The sequence below is a fragment of the Hippocampus guttulatus genome, chromosome 2, assembly GCF_054856545.1.
Source record: "Hippocampus guttulatus isolate MCC_2025c chromosome 2, RoL_Hgut_1.0, whole genome shotgun sequence".
NCBI classification, from domain to species: Eukaryota; Metazoa; Chordata; class Actinopteri; order Syngnathiformes; family Syngnathidae; genus Hippocampus; species Hippocampus guttulatus.
In genome coordinates this window covers 17,625,233-17,646,625 of record NC_141262.1, presented here as the reverse complement: position 1 = coordinate 17,646,625, position 21,393 = coordinate 17,625,233, and the positions used below count along the sequence as shown (strand labels likewise).

The 21,393-nt window shown below is 41.1% G+C and overlaps 1 protein-coding gene across 2 annotated transcripts; it reads right to left on the bottom strand.

The window, feature by feature from the left end:
* Positions 1 to 795: 795 nt before the first annotated feature.
* lonrf4 (LON peptidase N-terminal domain and ring finger 4) lies at positions 796 to 21,271 on the bottom strand. 2 transcript variants are annotated; one of them, XM_086099785.1, is made up of 12 exons: positions 20,492 to 21,271; positions 16,153 to 16,271; positions 9,890 to 10,012; positions 9,358 to 9,540; positions 9,157 to 9,283; positions 8,914 to 8,989; positions 6,766 to 6,880; positions 6,531 to 6,652; positions 6,240 to 6,398; positions 4,730 to 4,892; positions 4,493 to 4,642; positions 796 to 3,702 (listed from the first exon to the last, which is right to left on the bottom strand). In XM_086099785.1, exons 1-12 carry the CDS (start codon positions 20,787 to 20,789, stop codon positions 3,553 to 3,555), a joined length of 1,785 nt encoding a protein of 594 aa, XP_085955911.1. In that variant the 5' UTR covers positions 20,790 to 21,271; the 3' UTR covers positions 796 to 3,552. The 2 variants fall into 2 exon arrangements, with proteins under 2 accessions (XP_085955911.1, XP_085955921.1); XM_086099795.1 differs by having other exon boundaries at positions 9,430 to 9,540.
* Positions 21,272 to 21,393: the final 122 nt, after the last annotated feature.

Genomic DNA, 21,393 nt, shown 5'->3' with positions numbered 1-21,393 from the left:
TGGCGCATTGCTATTCTTTTTTACAGTTACAGAGTGCCCCCTGGTGGTTGGCTGGCTTCACTGTACTTTTTTACCTTTTCCAATCCAAGCAGGTGTCGCTTGTGGTGAGGAAATAAACTCTGGGTTCCACTAAAATGTGCAAATGCAGAAAATCGGGTAGTTCGGTAATAATCAGATTCATATGAAATACCACTGGAAGGAGAGAATGATTAGCTTACCAAATGTGTCCTAAGCAATAAGGGTTTCATCAATCAGTCATTTTACAGCTTTGTGCATTATCAAATCAGTCTTCATTCAATGCTAGCTGCTGTAATCATGCTAATTATAATTTCGATCCGTAAAAAATATGTAATTCTCATTCTTTTACTCTTCGACAGCAGCAGAACTTCAGTTGTCTCAATAATTGTTTCCATGGTGATGCCTTTTATACTCTACCATCAGTCCTCAGCTGAACCAAATGATGAAGTGCTGTGTACTGCAAAAGAGCACAGCACTTCCATTTGGCTTGTGATAGAAAATACATCCCCACCCCTCAAAAAATGCCACTTTGAGCTTTAAAAATATTTATTTATAACATTGAAAAAAATTAGCAAATGGGATATCAGACAAAGATTAATCAGAGAAAATGTCTTCATCCACCTTGGTTTGGGGGTGGAGGGATACAAATCAAAGAGAAATAGACAAAACTGTCTTATGGTTTCTTTTGACATGTGTTATCGAGACCGTGAGAAACTCATATCACCCATGAGACCGCATTGCCCACTATTCAGAAGCGTTCCTGTAAAGAAATCCCAATTGTGTGGAAAGTGCCTTTTATTTGTGTCTGTGTCTGGGTACAATGAATTGAGGTGAAAGTACATTTTTTGAAAATTGTTCCGAGTATAGTCCAGTTACATGGAAGTTAATGATTGTCTGTAAAGGTAAAACAGAATGCAAATTATAAATTACAATTAAAATGAACCCTTTCATGCACCAATAATGATAACCTGTAACCTGATAACTGTCCACTGTAGAAACCACTATCCCTGCAAGGGTTCCGTATACATTTTTGAGCCTGCATTCACCAAATACTACCGGTATATGCGATTGCTGATCCAAATGCTTAAAATATCCTACACAAGCGCAAAAGTGCGTTCTTCAATTGCAATGAAAACTGGTACTACTGCACATTATTCATAAAAGAGAGGCCAAGTGTAATAAAGCAAAGCTGCATCATTTGGTGGGTAAAAGATGGAAAACAAACAAACAAACAAAAAACCTCAATTGTACTGCCAGATGTGAGATGAAGCCACCAATGGATGATTGCCATCAGTACCATCAACTTGTGTTGCACCAACGAGGCCAATGTCAGCAAGGAGCTGTTATGGTTGCTTTAGCTGCTTGAAAAGTGGTATATTTTTTCCTCAGGCCAGTGTGAGAAAAAAGTCACTTACCCAACTGAGTCAACCGATCTTTTCATTGTATTTATGCTTCATACAATAGAATACACTATTTTAGCACATATCAAGTCTTGCTTTGTTGTTCGAAAGACAAATCACACTTGCATAGCTGAAGCTGTTAACGAGTAAACTTGCAAGTGTGGTTCATCATACAAAGGCCAGTACGAACAGTAATTTGAATTTTACATTTTAATGTTACAAAACACACATGAACTCAAGAGTATTTCTATAAATCTCACAATGTATGGCACATTTGAGGTTAGAAAAAAAAAGTATACTTATAGCCCGTTAAGCCTTTTACGAATTAATCCATGGAATGTAGCACTTAATGCACATAAAATGAAGCCACAAAGACAACTATATGTTATAATGTTACGTACAACCTTTAAGACTTGCAGAATTTTCACACTCAAAGGCACTCCAAACCAATATGAATGATGGCAGAGAGACCCCTGCTCAAGTGATGGGACAATGTTTGGGCCATCGGCGTTCTTGTAGATTACCACCATGGAGATCTATTGCTACTTACACCGTGGCCATTTCATCGAGCGGTTTTCCCTCAGTACATGACACTGAGCAGTCGAGATGGAGCTGGCATGTTGGCCGTCATAGCGTCATCGTAAAACCAAAAGGTTGCCAGTCAATGAAATCGACACATTAATCCTTATTACAGATGACTCAAACAATGACGCCTGTACTTGAATATTTAAAAAAAAAAATCAATGCTGTCAAATTACGATATCCTAATTGTCCAACAAAAAGGGATCAACAACATGAGTGAGCAACCTGGTTGTTGGCTTTCATTAAAAACAGCCTTCAAGTAGGTGCAAATTTCCACACAACACAAACATTATTGCAACAATCACTCATATACGAAACGTGGTTAGTTTCATATTCCAAAGTACAAAACGCTGCATTCCAAAATGGCGGCCAGGGATAAGAGAAGACAAGCAAGAGGTCAACTTGGGCACGGAACAATTAGTCTGTAAAGCCAAAAACTTGAGGTGCAGCGATTAATCGTGAACTAATCGATCATCAAATTGATCCATATTTATTTTTGATAATCCATGAATCGTTTTGATATCTTTTTTTTTATTCATTGTATTGACAAAACGCAAGTTGTACAAATGCCTGGAATCTCAGCTTCTCAACGGTAAATATGATGAGATCTCTGTAGTGCCCCATAATATAACATTCACTTTTTATTTGAAAAGTAATGATCAACATTTTGCCTATTTTCTGACATGTCACCGACCAAACCATTAAGTGAATCAGATTTACTTTTGTGAAATGTTATGTGAAATAATGTCCCGTTTTTCAATAAAGGGATGCAAATTAAAACATGCTCCTTTTTTTTTTTTAATTGGATTCATCGATTAATCGACAAAATAATCAACAACATAATCCATTATTGAAATAACTGTTAATTGCAGTACTGAAATGAATATTTCTTTCTCGTGTGTCAAGAATTTCACTGGCTCTTCAACTGCGACCTGAAACTGTAATTCACGACATTCTCATTCTTTATCTGCTGGTCGATGGAAGCCTTTTGTGCGAAAACTGGAGAGTAAACATGTGGCGCTTGTTTTTGCCAACGTTCTGACGCAGTATGTGGTTAATGGAACTGTTGTATCCATGTGTACTGTTTCAACCCCGAATTATTCGTAACATGGATCAATTTTGAGTTAGCGCTCAATTGAATTTGTTGAATGCCTCTTTTCGCTGTAAACCACACAAGAATGTGGCAAAAGATGCAGCAGGGATTGTAAGTGTGTTGTGACAGTCCTTATATACAGTATACAGCATGTACACGTGACACACACACACACACACACGTATTCACAATGATATAAAGCGAGTAAGAGACAAACTTTAAATAACTTCTTAGGGTCTTTTCATAAATTACTATTTATGGTTTTGGCCATATGATTTGGCCTTGAGGTGTGACATAAAAACAGTCCCTTTGTATTTCAGAGTGGTTAAGCCCCAAAACTGACGTAAGTGAAGTCAGAACTTCTGAGCTTCACTCAAGTACAGTATTATGTATGCACTGTATGTAATATTGACCCCTCACTCGGCCGTTTATCCCAGAAATTCCACCAGGCTGCTGCGTTTAGCTCTGAGAGAAGTACTCAAGGATGAGGCGGAGGTGACCTAGCCGGTCTTTAAGCGAAGAAAGAGAGAGGACTGTGGTTTCATAGGCAGGGTCCAGCTGGAGGACAGACAGCAGCCACCAGCACCATGCTGGACCGTTGAACGAGGCCTGAAGAAAAATTTAATACATCAGCTGTTATTTAAGGGAAATGCACATATCAAGCAAGACTCAAACAAAGGCTTATATTCTTCCAACTCTGCGGGAAAAAAAAGTGTTGTTTTGACCAAACCTAATTTCAACTTTCTTCTTCTATTTTTTTTATTTTCATGTAAGTGCAACACGGCACCACATAACTGCTAAGAGGCCAAAGCATGCACAGCTGCTATTTATTTGCATTTATTGTTTGCTTTTTCAATTGCCCTTTTCTTGTTATTTCAAGTCATACTGTAAGTTGAGTCGTGTTAGTTGAATGAATGCAAACTTTTGAAATCAATGATTAACCGTGGTTACTGATCATGATTTTACCATCAATCAAAATAATCACGAATGTTATTTTTTTCCATAATCTCACCACCCTTGTTGAATGCGTATCTGAGACGGTAAGACGTGTTCATGGGAAATTGTTTTTGAACTTTTGAAACATGGTATTGCCTGATGTCAGTTCTTATCACACAATTTCAAAGACAACACAGCCTTCAAAGATTCTGAAAACGTAAAAGCGTCCTAAACTCAATTAATAAGAGCAGTGGCTAGGTGTCTATTGAGAGAGTATGAATAATTTCAGCTATTGAAGCTTGATATCCAATGAATGAATTAATGAAAATTACCCAACATTTAAATATTTATTTGACAATAGCCACACTTTGTTGTATACACATGAATTGTATGTGTTAACTGTGTGGTACTTAAGTGCTTTTTAAGAAATGTTCAGCGAATGTCGATTGACATTTCAGTCTACCTGAATGTTCTCCTCAATATTAGGCATGATGCCATACTGTCTGTTGATCTGTTCTCTCATGCGGCCGCCAAGCCGCTGGTACCAGTCCTGGGCCTGTTGGTAGACGCTGTCGTGGAGACGCTGCAAGAGTTCCAGTTCACTCCCTTCGACCTGCGGAAAGGTGGAAGTCATTGAGTTGAACCAAATACACTCGGAAAAAACAAAACAAAACACGGGAGCTACTTGAACAAGTCATACCTTGACGTCCTCCACATATTCAATATCAGCCGTGTGGTAGCCATCTCGTAGACCTCTTTTTAAAACCCTGAACCTGTTGCTCCCCACACTGTCCACATAGGAGCGTCCATCTGGCAGTAGGTCCAGGCTAAGGATCTCCAGCATGCAGCCATAGTCAGCAAAGCTTGGGAAATGCAGAGGACATGGTGAATTGAGTACGGTAACTACATTCATGACATTGTACAGCATGAACAAATCAGTATTTGTGTCATCTTCTTGTGACACAGTGCTGTATCCCAAGCATGGAGCCTTGCCCCCCCCCCCCCAAAAAAGGAAAGAAAGAAAGAACTTTTTAAACCTTTCAGGACACGCAACAGATAAGAGGGGATTAAAGTACCCAAAAGGTGTTTTAAATAGTAAATAGTATTGGTGTTCATATAAATGACTGTAGTTTCAATATGTCATGCATCTTGGGTAAAATATGTATTTTTTCACGTATTTTTCAAAAAATAAAAAAAAGATCCTTCAAAATTTGTGCGTACGCATGGTTTGAGGAGGTTCGAAAGTTGTTCGCGGAATACGCACAAATTCAAGTACGAAAATACATCTTCCGTTCGGACGCATGTCTTGCGCACAAACTGTTGCGTCCGTAAATGAGGGCCATTCGATTCTTATATATTATTAGGTTGTTGTGTTACAGGAAATATTTTTTACATTCCTCCTTTTGATATTTATATCATAGTGTGGCCATTCTTTACATCTGTCATCATATAAGACAGTTTTTAGCACATTAATTATATTAGTACGGACCCGGTGCAGTGAACGTATGGAGAGATACTAGCCCTGCCATTGCATTGCGTGGGACACAATGCTAAAGACCATCCATCCATCCATCCATTTTCCGAACCGCTTGATCCTCACTAGGGTCGCGGGGGGTGCTTGAGCCTATCCCAGCCGTCTCCGGGCAGTAGGCGGGGGACACCCTGAATCAGTTGCCAGCCAATCGCAGGGCACACAGAGACGAACAACCATCCACGCCCACACTCACACCTAGGGACAATTTAGAGCATCCAATCAGCCTGCCATGCATGTTTTTGGAATGTGGGAGGAAACCGGAGCACCCGGAGAAAACCCACGCAGGCCCGGGGAGAACATGCAAACTCCACACAGGGAGGCCGGAGCTGGAATCGAACCCGGTACCTCTGCACTGTGAAGCCGACGTGCTAACCACTGGACTACCGGGCCGCCCCCTGCTAAAGACCAATGTGTCTTTACTTTTAAAATGGAATTATTGAGAGTGTATTACAGTTCTTTTTTTTGGACAGAGACTGAACCTTTATGCAGTAACATAATCACAATATAAGCCACAGCTGTAAAAAAAAATATATATGCTTACATATATATATATATATTGAATTGTAACTAGTTTATAATTCAGATTATGATTCCTATTCCTTTTGTGGGAGCAAAAACCACAAAAACCACAGTGTTGTGGTTACAACACTGACAGAACACGTGCGTTTTGGCATACCCTTTGCCATGTTCGTAGCTGCACATGCCAAACTTCTTCGTTCCTGTCTCCATACAGCGACGCATCATCAGTCGGTATCGAGGCTCAAAGATGTGCAAAGGGCACGGCACCCCAGGGTAGGCCACAGTGCAAACAAATATAGGGATGTCCTTAGTGAGGCTGCAGTGGAGAGGACAGATAAAGAGATGGGCAAAAAAATAACATGATGACATCACAAGAGGGGGGGTTGCAATGGCCTTTGCCATCAATTCAGAACGCAGATTGTATGAGTTTTCATTTCATTGCGCCTACTTTGACAGTTCTGCCATCTCTGCTTCATGTATTTGTTTCCGTTCGGCCAGCTGTGAGGGGAAAAGGCAGTCCATGATATCCAGAACCACAACTGTGATATTGTACTTCCTATTCTTCAAGTACTGCAAATAAACAAAGAAGGAAAAACGAGGTTTAGGTCTGATGTGCTGTCCAATAAATAGAAAGAAAGTCAAATAAAATAATAAAGTACCGACATACAGGACACTTTGGTTACCTCTTGTAGCGGCTGCTTGCAGAGCGGACAGCGGAGGTTGTGGTCCAGGCTCCTCTCGATGCAGTTTTTACAGAAAGTGTGACCACACGGAGTGGTAACTGGCTCGTGAAACAACCTTTAAAATGCATGAAATAATCAAAACATCCATCCATCCAGGGAACATGTTTTTTTTTTGTCACACTAGAATAAAGTAGAATTATACATCGATCACACTATGTGGCAGTGGCACTTTTAAATTTTGTTTGAATTTCAGAGGCAAATTAAAGCACTTCAAATTCAGTTTGTATACACGGAAAAAAAAAACAATGTTCCTCCAGTTATTATGTGTTCTAAATTGATCTATATTTGTCTCTTTTTTTCTTTTTTGTATTCTTTAATGTTCATAAGCATACGATGTTATGCAGAGGTCAGGTGTATGTTTAGCAATGTTATAGCCAAATGAGCCTAAGTATAGTCGCAGCGAAGAGCTGGGGAGCAAAATGTTTCTGTTACATCCTTCGAGGACGTAACAGAAAATAATTGAGAAGCAATGTTTTAGAGAGAAATGGGTCATTCTGTCCATCCATCCATTTTCCGAACCGCTTGATCCTCACTAGGGTCGCGGGGGGTGCTGGAGCCTATCCCAGCCATCTCCGGGCAGTAGGCGGGGGACACCCTGAATCGGTTGCCAGCCAATCGCAGGGCACACAGAGACGAACAACCATCCACGCCCACACTCACACCTAGGGACAATTTAGAGCGTCCAATCAGCCTGACATGCATGTTTTTGGAATGTGGGAGGAAACCGGAGCACCCGGAGAAAACCCACGCAGGCCCGGGGAGAACATGCAAACTCCACACAGGGAGGCCGGAGCTGGAATCGAACACGGTACCTCTGCACTGTGAAGCCGACGTGCTAACCACTCGACTACCGGGCCGCCGGGTCATTCTGTCATTTCATCAAATTTCTAAAAATCTTCCCACATGACCATCAGAGTTTCGCAAAAAAAATAAATATATAAATCAAGCACCAAGATACACTTGTTGATTGGAAAAGTCCAACTTATTAGTTCTCCAGACATGGAATGTCAGAGGTGTAGCGCAAGTATAAGCTAGTGTACTTAAAATTCAACCAAAGATGAATATTTTAAGAGTGGCTGATCTCCGAGTTTTGCAAATAGAAGACTTCAATCACTTCTACCTCCATCTCTGGTGTCAGCTTCAACATTCGCCAAAATATGGTTTCACTTGGATGATTTGTTTCACAGATGTTGAGACTCATCAGTGATTTTTTTTCTTTTAATTCTAATGTTATTGGGGGTTTTATGGCTACTTTTGGCACTATATGTCCATGCCTACCAGTAAACGTCACAGCAGGGCAATTCAAAAAGACTTCCAAGACTTGTATTTCTACAGAGTTGAATCTTTCTGCTGGTTGGCCATTTGAAACATGAGAAGCTTCTCATTGCATCTGCTGGGGTGAAATAATGTGCTGCCAGCTGAGAGATAATTGCCGAGAAAACCTGTGCAATGTTCCCAACCAGCATTTATTTGCAAGGTTTGAAGTTGCCATCAAAATAGATGAGCAAAGCAAAGATTTTCATTAGAGAACTTGTAAAGTGACTGCCAAATTAATGAGACTACAGATTTGGAGATCATATTTCGGAGACTGTTTAACTTACCACCAGACACACAGGCAAAAGTGACATAAGTCTTCATTGTGCAAAAACGAAGGCTCAACAACTTTTCAAATTTGCTATTTCATTTTGACAAGCCAAATTTGGGGGGAAGTTTAAGTACTGTACCTACAATACTAGGTTATAATTGAGTTCCTCGCCTGACAGATTTTGAGGCTATTCGTAACAAATACTGACTGTAGAAATTTTGGACGTGACAAGCAAAATGGCTTTCCAGATATTGCTGTTTAAAAATGAATTTTCAGAGTCAGATTTCAAAAACCATCTAAAACTGACCCTACAATCAATGATGTCTCATGAGATAATAGAGAACGAACATTTTGGTCTTTTTATTCACATTTTTACAGGACATTACAATATGGTCTGGTGGGAAGCGTATGATGAAATGACACGGAATGACCCAAATGACATATGATCAACTTGATCAACAACCACGGAGACTAAAATTGCTTTGAGAGAACAGGAAGCTGACCTGATGCAGAGAGGGCACTCGAAGTCTGACACAGTGAGTACATTCAGAGTTTTTTCTCTGCAGTGTAAACTGGCACCTGAGATGAAAGCAAGTTAATGCGTTAAGAAACTTGAAATATAGTTTGGCAATTTTGAACAAAAATATACCATATCTGAATGCCGTACCTGTTGTATGAGAAAACAATGACTTGTGATGAATATGTCAAATGAGAACATCTGCGATGATTGCAATTTGTCACTGTACCTCTGCCCTTCACATCCTCCTTCCTTGTCATTCTCTTCTCATCGTCTTCACTGGCAGGCAGGTGGGAGACAGCTTGGCAGAGGCTGAGGCAGCACTCGGTGCTGGTGTCGTGATTCACGTTGGAGCTCTAAAGAAATACAGTTTTACAACTTCAAGAATTGAAGCGAACACCTCCCACCATGCAAGCGTTCTTCTCCTCACCCCGTCTGGAGACCGCACCCGGTATGCGTCTCTCCTCTCCTTGCCCTCTGCATCGCCATGTGGGTGTGTTACCTGGGTGCCACTGAGGCCTGTCATGGAGTAGGATGCCTTCAAGTAATCAGCCAACACTCGCATAATGCAGGAGACTTCCTCTGGCACTGAGATGCCCTCTGCCTCCAGGATCTGTAATTTTAACCAAAATACCTTACAATTTTGGAACAGGAAAATACAAAAAAGAGCCAATGATAAAATACAAAATATCAATGGTCCACAACATTACCTACAACTGCAAATAACTCATGTTTGTGTACAAGCCAGGAGGTGGACGGATGTCGGCTCAACACTTAATTGACTGAATGTCTTTTAGCTAAATTACTGAAATTTGGACAGACATACTACTCAAACAGATGCATTTAGTGGTTTAAATCTGAAGTGTTCAACCCTGTGTGCATTGTGAGTTACCCTTTGGCAAAGCACATGTTCATTTGTTTGTTCTACTTTACAGTATACAGTCAGGGGTGGTGTGAACAACCTTCTTGATCTGATTCTTAGCAGGAAGAAAGTCAGCTTGAAGTTTGAGGCAATGGTGAAACTGGATGAGGGATTCGGTCTGTTGAGCCATTTCCAACAGTATGTTCCCTTTCCGAAAGAAGCCCTGTGTACACAGAGGATCATGATCAGCGGACCACTGACTATATTAAGTAGAATACTGTATTACAGGTTCTCATTTCGGTGGTTGACACTAAATAGCTTGGCGTGTGACTGCAAGTAAATTACATAATAATGTAGGATGATCGAGGAAGAAGAAAAAAAAAGTGATGACACAAAACAATTCTCCCCACATGATGTTGTGGTACAAGTAGCTGCTTGATTACTGTTAGCCCGTGACATAAGCAAATAACAATATCATAAGAAAAAGGTGGCTAGAGCAACTGGAGTCACTGTAAATAAACGAGACTTTCAGAGTGAACAAACACGCATTGACCACAACATTTGGAAATGTTTGTATCTGCAAAATCCAGTGAGATCCGAAGCATGAGCTACAACATATCAATTCGGATGCCTTTACAAGGATAATGATGAAAGTTTTCATAATAGTACATTGGTGCTATGAGATACAAGTTAAAGTTTAGACAAATAGAAAGATATACTGTAGTGTTCATTCCTCTCATCAGTGCAGCACTCATGAGTTGTTCTTTACAGAGTATGAAGAATATACAATTGCGAGTTGCTACTGTTATAATGTCTGTCTTCATGAATTGCGATACTTTTTGTGATCAGTCCAATCCTTAAAGGGTTAAAGCACCCCAATATCATTGCTGTTTGGCATTAGCATTTAGCTAGCTGCCTGAAAGGCTATGTTATGTGGTAGCTTTGAAGGGACATGGGGTAATTCTTTAAGTGTTATGCCGAGTCTGACAATAAATTTAAACCGCAAGTGACAATAAACAACTTGAAGCCATTTTTAAAGAATAGTCCCCTATTTTCCAAAGTACTGTACTATTTTCAAAGGATTTGTCAAGATGATAATAGACTCAACAAACTCACGACTTGACACTTTTACCAGGGAAGTCCAAGAAATAAAAACCAGCATCAACTTTACCCAAAAAGAGGTAGACGACATTAAAAAAAATCTAATCTGTCAAACTGGCCATTCCAAAGACATGCAAACAGAATTCTACAAAATATGTGACGGCATGCTTGTATTAACAGACAAGATGGACTACTTGGAAGGACAGTCAAGAAGAAACAACTTGGTAATTGATGGAATTGAGGAAAAACCGGGAGAAACGTGGACTGAAACAGAGGAAAAAGTTCAAAAAATCCTCAAGGAGAAGCTGCTGATACAGGGGCAAATTGAGGTGGAGAGAGCTCACCGCACAGGAAGACAAGAACCTGGAAGACCTCGTCCGAGGCCAGTTGTGGTGAAATTTCTCAAATACAAGGACAGATCAAGGATCCTACAAAAAGCAAAATACTTAAAAGGCTCCAACATCTACATCAACGAAGACTTTACAGATGCCGTACGACAAAAAAGAAAAGAGCTCCTCCCAAAATTAAAAGCTGCACGTGACAGAGGGGAAACTGCCTACTTAAGACATGACAAACTTATCGTCCACCCCCGCACCAGTACTCCAACACAACAGGCTCGAGTTCAACACCATCAAGCAGCATACTGAGAATTATTCACCACCCGAAGATATAAACTCTGACCCTACTGAAGCAGGAAATTCACATACCAAAAACATGGACTTCGAACCCTTTGATGACCCTTCCAACCCTTTGATGACTTCCAACCCTACTGACCACAAGATATTTGACCCTGAGAACAACTTGGACCCGGACAATAACTTTTTCAAGACCGACCGACCGCGAGGGAGCCAGCGACGACCGACCGTGAGGGAGCCAGTGATGACCGCGAGGAAGCCAGCGACGACTGCAGGGAAGCAAGCGACCGCGAGGAAGCCGGGAGACAACCAGCCAGCGACCACCGCGAGGGAGCCAGCGACGACCGCAAGGGAGCCAGAGACGACCGAGAGGAAACCAGCGACGACTGCAGGGGAGCCAGTGACCGCGAGGGAGCCGGGAGACAGCGAGCCTGAGGGAGCCGGGAGACAACCAGCCAGCGCGCGTGAGAGAGCCGGGAGGCAGCCAGCCAGCGAGCGTGAGGGAGTCGGCGACGACCGCAAGGGAGCCAGCGACCACGAGGGACCCAGAAGACGTCCAGCCAGCAACCGCGAGGGAGCCAGTGATGACGGCGAGAGAGCGAGCGACGACAGCGAGGGAACCAACGACGACCGCGAGGGAGCCAGCGACGACCGCGTGGGAGCGGGAAATTCACATCCCAAAAACATGGACTTCCAACCCTTTGAAGATATTGACTATAAGCCATTCGATCCCGAGAACAATTTGGACCCAGACAACAACTTCTTCCAGAACAAACAAAGGGTAACAAACTCTGACTATTACCTGGATGAACAATTCAACACTAATATAAAATTGGAAAATGCACTTTCAGTAATACACTTAAACAGTAGAAGTCTCTATAAAAACTTCACAAAAATCAAAGAATACCTGACTAAATTCAATAAATTTAAAATAATTGCCATATCAGAAACTTGGCTTGATGAAGATAAAACAACTGAAATGGAAATAGAAGGTTATGAAATGTTTGCAACTAATAGGGAAAACAAAAAAGGAGGGGGGGTTGCAATATATGTAGACAAAGCACTTAAATGCAGTAAAATCGAGAGATTGACAAACACAATAGAAAACCTAATGGAATGTCTAACCATTGAAATACATAATAAAAAGGCATCAAATATCATCATAAGTTGCATCTATAGGACACCAGGATCATGTATTGACACATTCAATAAAAAACTAACAGATATGCTCAGTTACAACAACGATAAGAAAACACGAATAATATGTGGTGACTTTAACATTGACTTATTAAACCCAAATGGACACAAAAAAACAACCGACTTCATAAATACTATGTACAGCAACAGCTTTTTCCCAGTAATCCTGAAACCTAGCAGAATAACAGTTGACACGGCCACATTAATAGATAACATATTTATAAATAAGATTGACCATAAAATGGAAAGTGGACTTCTCATTAATGACATAAGTGACCACCTACCTGTTTTTGCAGTTTTTCATAATTATTTTGATAGAAAAGCTAAGTCAACAACTCACATAACAGAAATAAGACTAAGAACCCAACGCTCCACCGACGCCTTTAAGCAAGACCTAGAAAAACAAAACTGGACCGAGGTCTACTCAAACGAAGACCCAAATACAGCGTTTGAAGTATTTCAGTCTACCATAATCTCTTTATATGATAAACATTTTCCATTAACTAAAGTCTCCAAAAAGTATAAAGACCCAAGTAAGCCATGGATAACGAAAGGCATAGAAAACGCATGTAAAAAGAAAAACTATTTATATAAATTGTTTTTAAAATTGAGAACTGAAGAAGCAGAAAAAAAATATAAGACCTATAAAAATAAACTAGTAAATATTATAAGAACCAGTAAAAGAGATCATTATCATGCACTATTAGAGCAGAATAAAAGTAACACACAAGAAATATGGAAGATACTTAACCAAGTAATCAGAAATAGTCCTAAAAAAATGTATTATCCAGAGTATTTTATCAAAGGCAAAAATACTATTTTGGAAAAAACTGCAGAAATAGCAACTGAATTTAATGAGTATTTTGTCAACATCGGCAGTAACCTAGCAAAACAAATTCCTGATCCAACAAACTTGTTTGAAATAGATAGATATGTAGAAAAAAACTCCTCCACGATGTTCCTTACTGCTGTAAAACAAGAAGAAGTATCAAATATTATAAAAACTTTTAAAAATAAAAAGTCAACTGATTGCTTTAATATTGACATGACAATAATAAAGCAGATTATAGAATATGTAGTGCGACCTTTCACGCACATATGCAACCTGTCATTCAAAGCTGGTATCTTTCCATCAAAAATGAAAATTGCCAAAGTTATTCCAATCTATAAAAGTGGAGAAAGACATCGGTTTACAAATTATAGACCAATATCACTACTACCACAATTTTCAAAAATATTAGAAAAACTATTTTCTCGCAGACTTGATAGCTTTATACAAAAGCATGCGCTGTTAAGTGAGAATCAATATGGCTTCAGGGAAAAACGGACCACCTCAATGGCAGTTATGGAGTTTGTGGAAGCATTAGCCACTAATATAGACAACAAAGAATTTACTGTTGGGGTTTTCCTAGATCTAAAAAAAGCTTTTGACACAATAGATCACAGTATATTATTGAAAAAACTAGAAAGATATGGCATTAGAGGTGTAGCTTATAAATGGATAAAAAGTTATTTAGAAAACAGATATCAGTACGTGCAACTCAACAATAAAAAAACGAATCAACTAAAAATCACTCACGGAGTTCCTCAGGGGTCAGTGCTTGGTCCAAAACTATTCATCTTATATATAAATGATATCTGCAAGGTCTCAAAACAATTTAAATGTGTCCTATTTGCTGATGATACAACTTTCTACTGTTCTGGAATAAATCTGAAACAGCTCCTGACAACCGTAGAAAACGAATTAAACAAATTAAAAAACTGGTTCGACAGAAATAAATTGTCACTTAACCTGAAAAAATCGAAGTTAATTGTTTTTGGCACAAGACCAATCAAACACCAAGCTAAAATTATGGTAAACTCAATTGAGATAGAAAGAGCGTATGAAACCAAGTTTCTCGGATTAGTAATAGACTCAAAACTATGTTGGAAGCCACATATCGATAACGTAAAAAGAAAAATAGCCAAAACCGTAGGGATCCTCTACAAAACCAAGGAAGTGCTAAATAAGAGATCTTTGTACACATTATACACTTCATTATTATTACCATATATGACCTACTGTGTGGAAATATGGGGAAATGCCTGCAAAACAAACACACTCCCTATTCTCAACCTACAAAAAAAAGCAATTCGAATTATTAATAGATCAAAATATACGGAACCCACAAATCCACTATTTATCAAATTAAATACGATGAAATTTTATGACCTGGTTGACTTTAAAATCGCCCAATTAATGTACAAAGCACACAATAACCTGCTCTGCCAAAACATTCAGAAGTTTTTCGAAATTCGAGAAAGCAGCTATGATTTAAGAGGTACCAACTTATTCAAAAAACTCAAAACAAGAACAAACATCAAGCAAAGAAGTGTATCTATCAAAGGCGTTAATCTGTGGAATAATCTCGAAACGGACCTGAAAATGAGTAAATCGCTTGCTGAGTTCAAAAACAAATTCAAAAAAATAGTACAAACAACCTACATCAATCAGAGTTAAAATGATAAATTCAAAACATTAAATATAATGATAAATCAGAACTAAGTTGATAAATAGAGAAAGGTATATAAATATCCATTATGAATACAAGAGAAAATTGACACAAGAGTGTCAGGGTGTGGAAGTATATAATCCCGATACAAACCAAAAGTTGTAAAAATATCACGGTTAAGGGTAAAGTATGAGCCTTAATGGAGACTTCTTTCTTCTTACTTTTTTCTTTTCTGATTGATATAAAAATGATTTATTAGATACAATCACATAACGGGGTAGGACTAGATAAGTTTTTTACTTCTTCCTACTCCCTTGAACATAATAACTGTGTTGTATGAAGATTGATTTCTTTCTTTTTTTATCTACCTTATTTTCTGTCAAATTATTACTGTATATATGTTTTATGTTCAATAAACAAACCAAACCAAACCAATTTATTGTGAAGTGAGTTGAGTTCACTGCTGCACTACAGCACTCAAAACTCAAATCTGCACAAAAAAAACCCCCAAAAATTGGTCAAAAATCTTGTATCTTCAAAAACCTTGCGAGTTGATTCACTAATATGGCAAAGCACCACTGTAAATGCATTTTTCATTAAATGTAATGTGATTATTAAGGGTGGTAGTTTTTGCAACTGCACTACTGAAAGGTTATTTTTATTTGAATATTTTGGCTACCTAAATATCAATCTACATGAGAGGGGCATACCTCAGGGTGATGCAGATCAGTTCTACACCACTGTGAACCACAAACACAACAATTAACCTATTGTCAGACTAATGCTGTACCTCTACAATGGGGTCAATCAAAACTAAGAATTAACATCTTTGTAAAGGCATTTCTTTTAGTTTTTCAGCAGATTTCGCAAGGGCTGGTGACATCCATATCTGCAAATGAACATTTTGATTGAGGATTTTCCTGCTGCATCTACCTCACCTCAGTCCACAAAGGCCGAAGACAGCATAGGTAGTCAAGGTCCGCCAGAGCATCAGAAAAACGCAGTAGGCCACAGTTTGCTTCAACTCTGTACAGCTTCAGACTTGGGTCTTCTGGGACTGAACATGAAACCAGTGACAAATGAAAGTAAGAAAAATACATATACCGGATATTAATTTCTTGTCATACAATGTAATGTGCGAACCTGTAATAATGAGATGGTTTGAGCCAACAGTTGCGGATGGTATAGAACTAAAGCCATGTAATGCTGCAACATTCTTATCAGGTTACAAATACATTTTTAAACAGGAAAGTGAAGTTCCACAATTTTACCAATCTAAAATTGGTATTTTAGACTGAAGTATTCACCGGTTAGTAAGTACTATTTGAGTCTGTATTCTGTTTGCATAATGAGCAACTGATATAACAGCTTGCCTTTAATATCCCAAATAAATGAATGATGCTCTCTCTCTCTCTCTCTGTGTACAGTACATATATATATATATATATATATATATATATATATATATATATAAACATTTACATAAGAAAAGGTTATGCATCAGCTAAAAAGTCCAGCATACCTGCCCCAGCTATATAAGATAAGATATCCTTTATTAGTCCCACACTGGGGAAATTTACAGCCTCCAGCAGCAAGAATGTAGGCAGAAAGAAGAAGAAAAAAACAAACAAACACCGTCCAATTAAGTGCAATATAAATACAAAATGGATAAATCGCAGTGCTATTTACAGTTGTTTTCCACATCATTCAATTATTAAATATTATTGTTGCTATTTTTTATTCAGCAGCCTGACAGCAGTTGGTAGGAACGAGCGTCTGTATCTCTCCTTCTTGCAGCGCGGGTGTAACAGTCTCTGGCTGAAGGAGCTACCTAGTGCTGTCAGGGCGGGCTGGAGAGGGTGGGAGGGACTGTCCATCATAGCTTTTAGCTTAGTTAGCATCCTTCTGTTGCCCACCTCCTCCAGAGTGTCAAGGGAGCAACCCAGGATAGAACTGGCCTTCCTGACCAGTCGCTCCAGTCTCTTTCTGTCCCGGGCTGAGATGCTGCCTGACCAGCAGACAATGCCATAATGGATGGCCGAGGCCACCACCGAGTTATAGAAAGTCTTAAGGAGCGACCCCTGAACCCCAAAAGACCTCAGTTTCCAGAGTAGGAAGAGTCGGCTCTGTCCTTTCCTAATCAGGTTGTCCGTGTTTGTAGACCAGTCCAGTTTGTTGTTCAGAAGAACACCTAGGTACTTGTAGGAGGTCACCCTCTCTATGTCCATACCCTGGATGTTCATCGGTGCCGGTGAGGACTGTTTCTTGCAGAAATCCACAACCAACTCCTTAGTTTTCCTAGGGTTGATCTGGAGGAGATTCTGCAGGCACCAGTCCACAAAGTCCTTCGTCATTCCCCTGTACTCCCGATCGTCCCCCTCTGTAATGAGGCCAACAATCGCAGAGTCATCTGAGAACTTCTGAAGGTGGCAGGTTGGAGTGGCGTGTCTGAAGTCCGAGGTGTAGAGGATGAACAGGAATGGAGCCAGAACAGTCCCCTGCGGCGCTCCAGTGCTGCAGAGAAGCCTGTCCGACTCACAGCTCTGCAACCTCACGTACTGCGGCCGATTTGTGAGGTAGTCAGTGATCCATGCTGTGAGATGGTGGTCCACTCCGGCGTCCTGCAGTTTGCCTCCCAGCAAGTTGGGCTGGATGGTGTTGAAGGCACTGGAGAAATAAAAGAACATGATTCTCACAGTGCTCCCAGCCTTCTCCAAGTGTGACAGCACTGAGTGGAGGAGGTAGATAATGCCGTCTTCCACGCCGATGCCAGGCTGATAGGCAAACTGCAGCGGGTCCAGTGCCGGGCTCACCAGCGGTCGAAGGTGGGCGAGGACGAGTCTCTCCAGCGTCTTCATCAGATGAGACGTCAGCGCCACCGGTCTGTAGCTGTTCAGCTCCTTAGGATGGGGGGTCTTGGGCACTGGGACCAGGCACGAAGTTTTCCACAGCTGTGGAGCTCTGCCCAGCTTCAGGCTCAGGTTGAACATGTGCTGGACAATGTCACACAGCTGGTCAGAGCAGGTCCTGAGGAGCCGGGAACTGATCTTGTCTGGACCTGCTGCCTTCCTCACATTCATCTTCCTCAGTTGGTTCCTCACCTGCTCTGTTGTGACGGACAGGCAGGAACCAGGTGACAGACTGGGTTGATGAGAGCTGGTCGAAAGAGGAGGGGGAGGAGAAGAAGTCCTCAGTGAGAGTGGTTGCAGTTGGTGGTTGGGGGAAGGGACAGACGACTGGTCGAAACGGTTGAAAAAACGGTTCAGTCCATCTGCCCAGTTCTTGTCCTTCTCAGTCAATGTCTTTGGGCTGTCATGGCCTGAGATGGTTTTCAGGCCCCTCCAGACACCAGCAACATTGTTGGCCGGCAACTGGTCCTCCAATTTCATCCTGTATATCTTCTTCCCCTCCCTGATCTTTCTTCTCAGCCGAATCTGCACGGCCTTCAGCTCCTCTCTGTCTCTCGACATAAAAGCTCTCTTCTTCTCCTTCAGGAGGGCCTTTATGTCGGGATTAATCCATGGTTTGCTGTTGGAAAAACACCGCACAGTTCTGGTGGGTACGGTGTTCTCCTCACAGAAGTTTATGTAGTCTGTGATGGTGTCAGTGAGTGCATCAATGTCCTCCCCGTGAACCTCGCTGAAGAGTTCCCACCTGGTCGTGTCGAAGCAGTCCCGCAGAGCATCTTCAGCTTCCGTGGACCATTTCCTGACCATTCTGGTCACAGTTGGCTGCCTGTGCACCAGTGGTTTGTACACAGGCTCGAGAAATACCAAGTTGTGGTCTGCTCTTCCAAGAGGGGGGAGGGGGAGGGGTTTATATGCCTCCTTGGTATTGGCATAGAACAAGTCCAAAATTTTATTGTCTCTAGTGGCACAGGTTACATATTGCGTGAAGGTTGAAAGGGAGGACGACAGAGAGACATGGTTGAAGGTTGAAAGGGAGGACACAGAGAGACATGGTCCCCAGAGATGATCAGCAGGGCATTGGGGGACTGTGTTTGCAGCCTGCTCATGACAGTCATCAGGGCATCACGCGCTGCATCACCATTAGCCGACGGGGGGACGTACACTGTCACAGCTATGACGTGTGAGAATTCCCTCGGGAGATAATGGGGCCTGAGGCTAATGGCTAGCAGTTCAATGTCCCGGCTGCAGAGTTTGTCTTTGATCGTGATATGCCCCGGATTGCACCATTTGTCCTTCACAAAAACAGCCAGTCCCCCACCTTTTCTCTTTCCAGTCCCTTCATTCCTGTCCGCACGTATGAGTTGGAAGCCGTCCAACTCGGCATGTGTGTCCGGAGTGATCGCTGTCAGCTATAATACTCATTGTGCGGTACTGTTACTAAATAATAATAATAATAATAATAATACATCACATTTGCAAGCGCCTTTCATAACACTCAAGGACACTGTACTAAAGGGCTGCCATACCAGTCTTATGGGTTGTACTTAACGAAATATACTGGGAGGGTTCCACCCATAGTTTGAAATTATGCAAACAGTACCTTCTTGCTTATGAAAGTGAAGTCAGGATTACGAAAGAAAAAAAATGTATTACATGTTCACAAGAGTCCAAAGCTGCGCTCGATACCGGGGCCAAGTAAGCACTTACTGTTGCCAAGACATTTTTAACTAGACTTTAACAAAAAAGATTCATACATTAGCATGCTTAGGCCTAAAGAGTAGACAAACATGAGGGAAGTTGCCTATACATACTTCATCATTGGTGCATAAGACATTGACTGTGAACATGAAGTTGTGATAGACTTTCTTACACCCAAAATGTTGGCTGAAAGATAACTCTGCAACATTCCAATATTTCTGGAGGGCGTGTCTCTGCTTCAGGTTAATTTATTTTGCAACTTGACTATTTGACACATCTCACAATGATGGAGATGGCTTCAAAACAGAAGATCTCTGATGATTTAAAACCAAAACATTGCATTTTGTAAAATCAGAATCTGTTGTCCCGCTTGCACAGAAATCACAACTGCATCTTTTCCACAGCTACTGAATGTGGCTTTTATGGGGACAGTGACACAATTGGAAGGATTATATAGATCGAGCATCAAGTTTCTTGTCCCAAGTACGTTTATATCAAAAGACATTGGTTTAGGTATATATCTGCAAAGCCCTTCTGACTCAGTCATCACCAAGCAGAGAGGAACGGTGTGTGGATGGGAGCTACAACTCAACCTTATTAAAGACAGGAAAAACCAAACACTGACAAAAAAAGTTAAGGCTTTTGCATTGGCTTCTTGCACATGCCTTACCTTGCTGTATGCCGTCGTTTGCGACGCGTAAAGCTTCCTGGTATTGCTTGGCGCGGAGCTTCTCTTGCAAATGGCACTTAATCTTTGCATCCCCGGGGCAGCACTTTTCAATTACACGGATGAGCAAAACATTGTTCTTCGCGTTTCTCATTTCCCTCTGTTTTAACCTCTCTTTACAAGTCGTGCATTTAGACTGGAGGTAGGTCCCCGCGCACCTCCTGCAGAAGGTGTGACCGCAGGCAATGGTCACCGGCTCCCACATCGGGAAGAGGCAGAGTCGGCATTCCAACAGCTCCATGGTGGGGGTGTTGTGTCACTCAGCACAGTATCCCGCGATAACAATTGGTGTTCTCCTTAACGCCTAGCACACGTGAAGACTTTCCTCCTCGACTGTGTGTCATTACCGTATGAATCACACCGCAAAGATGAACGCGCCCCCTCTTGAACCCGTTATTTGTCCGTCTAAGTTGAGCCGCAGTTTATCTCCACTCCACACATTTTCTTTGCTTACCAAATGTAGGCGTTCTGAGACAAATCGTCCACACGGATATGATATTACAACATTTAGCAACCATGACGCGTTTCCCTCGCCACCAGGTAAAGAAAAAAACTCAGCCTCCTTTGACTTAGCCGCTCCTCTCACCGATCCAAAGGCAACAAGCGACTTAAAAAAACCCAACAGGAGTATGTTAGATATTCTCGTGGGTGGTTCGGTCCGCGGATTATCCTCTTCTACTGGATACTAGTCCCAATCGTGTATTTCCAGGTTACCGTGTTACACCACAGTTACATAAATAAAGATCACGTGACGTAGCAGCGAAGCTGCTGATTGGCTAAGCAGCTTGCCGTCAACCCTGTTGTGAAACCCACTGACGGCGAGTTTCATAACATGATTCGTAGGT

Coding starts and splice junctions, on each gene's coding strand:
- lonrf4 (XM_086099785.1), bottom strand. CDS start 20,789: ATGGAGCTGTTGGAATGCCGACTCTGCCTCTTCCCGATGTGGGAGCCG. Junction 8,990..9,156: donor GGAGGATGTGAAGGGCAGAG/GTACAGTGACAA, acceptor CTTTCATCTCAG/GTGCCAGTTTACACTGCAGA. Junction 4,893..6,239: donor AGCTACGAACATGGCAAAGG/GTATGCCAAAAC, acceptor GCATTTCCCAAG/CTTTGCTGACTATGGCTGCA.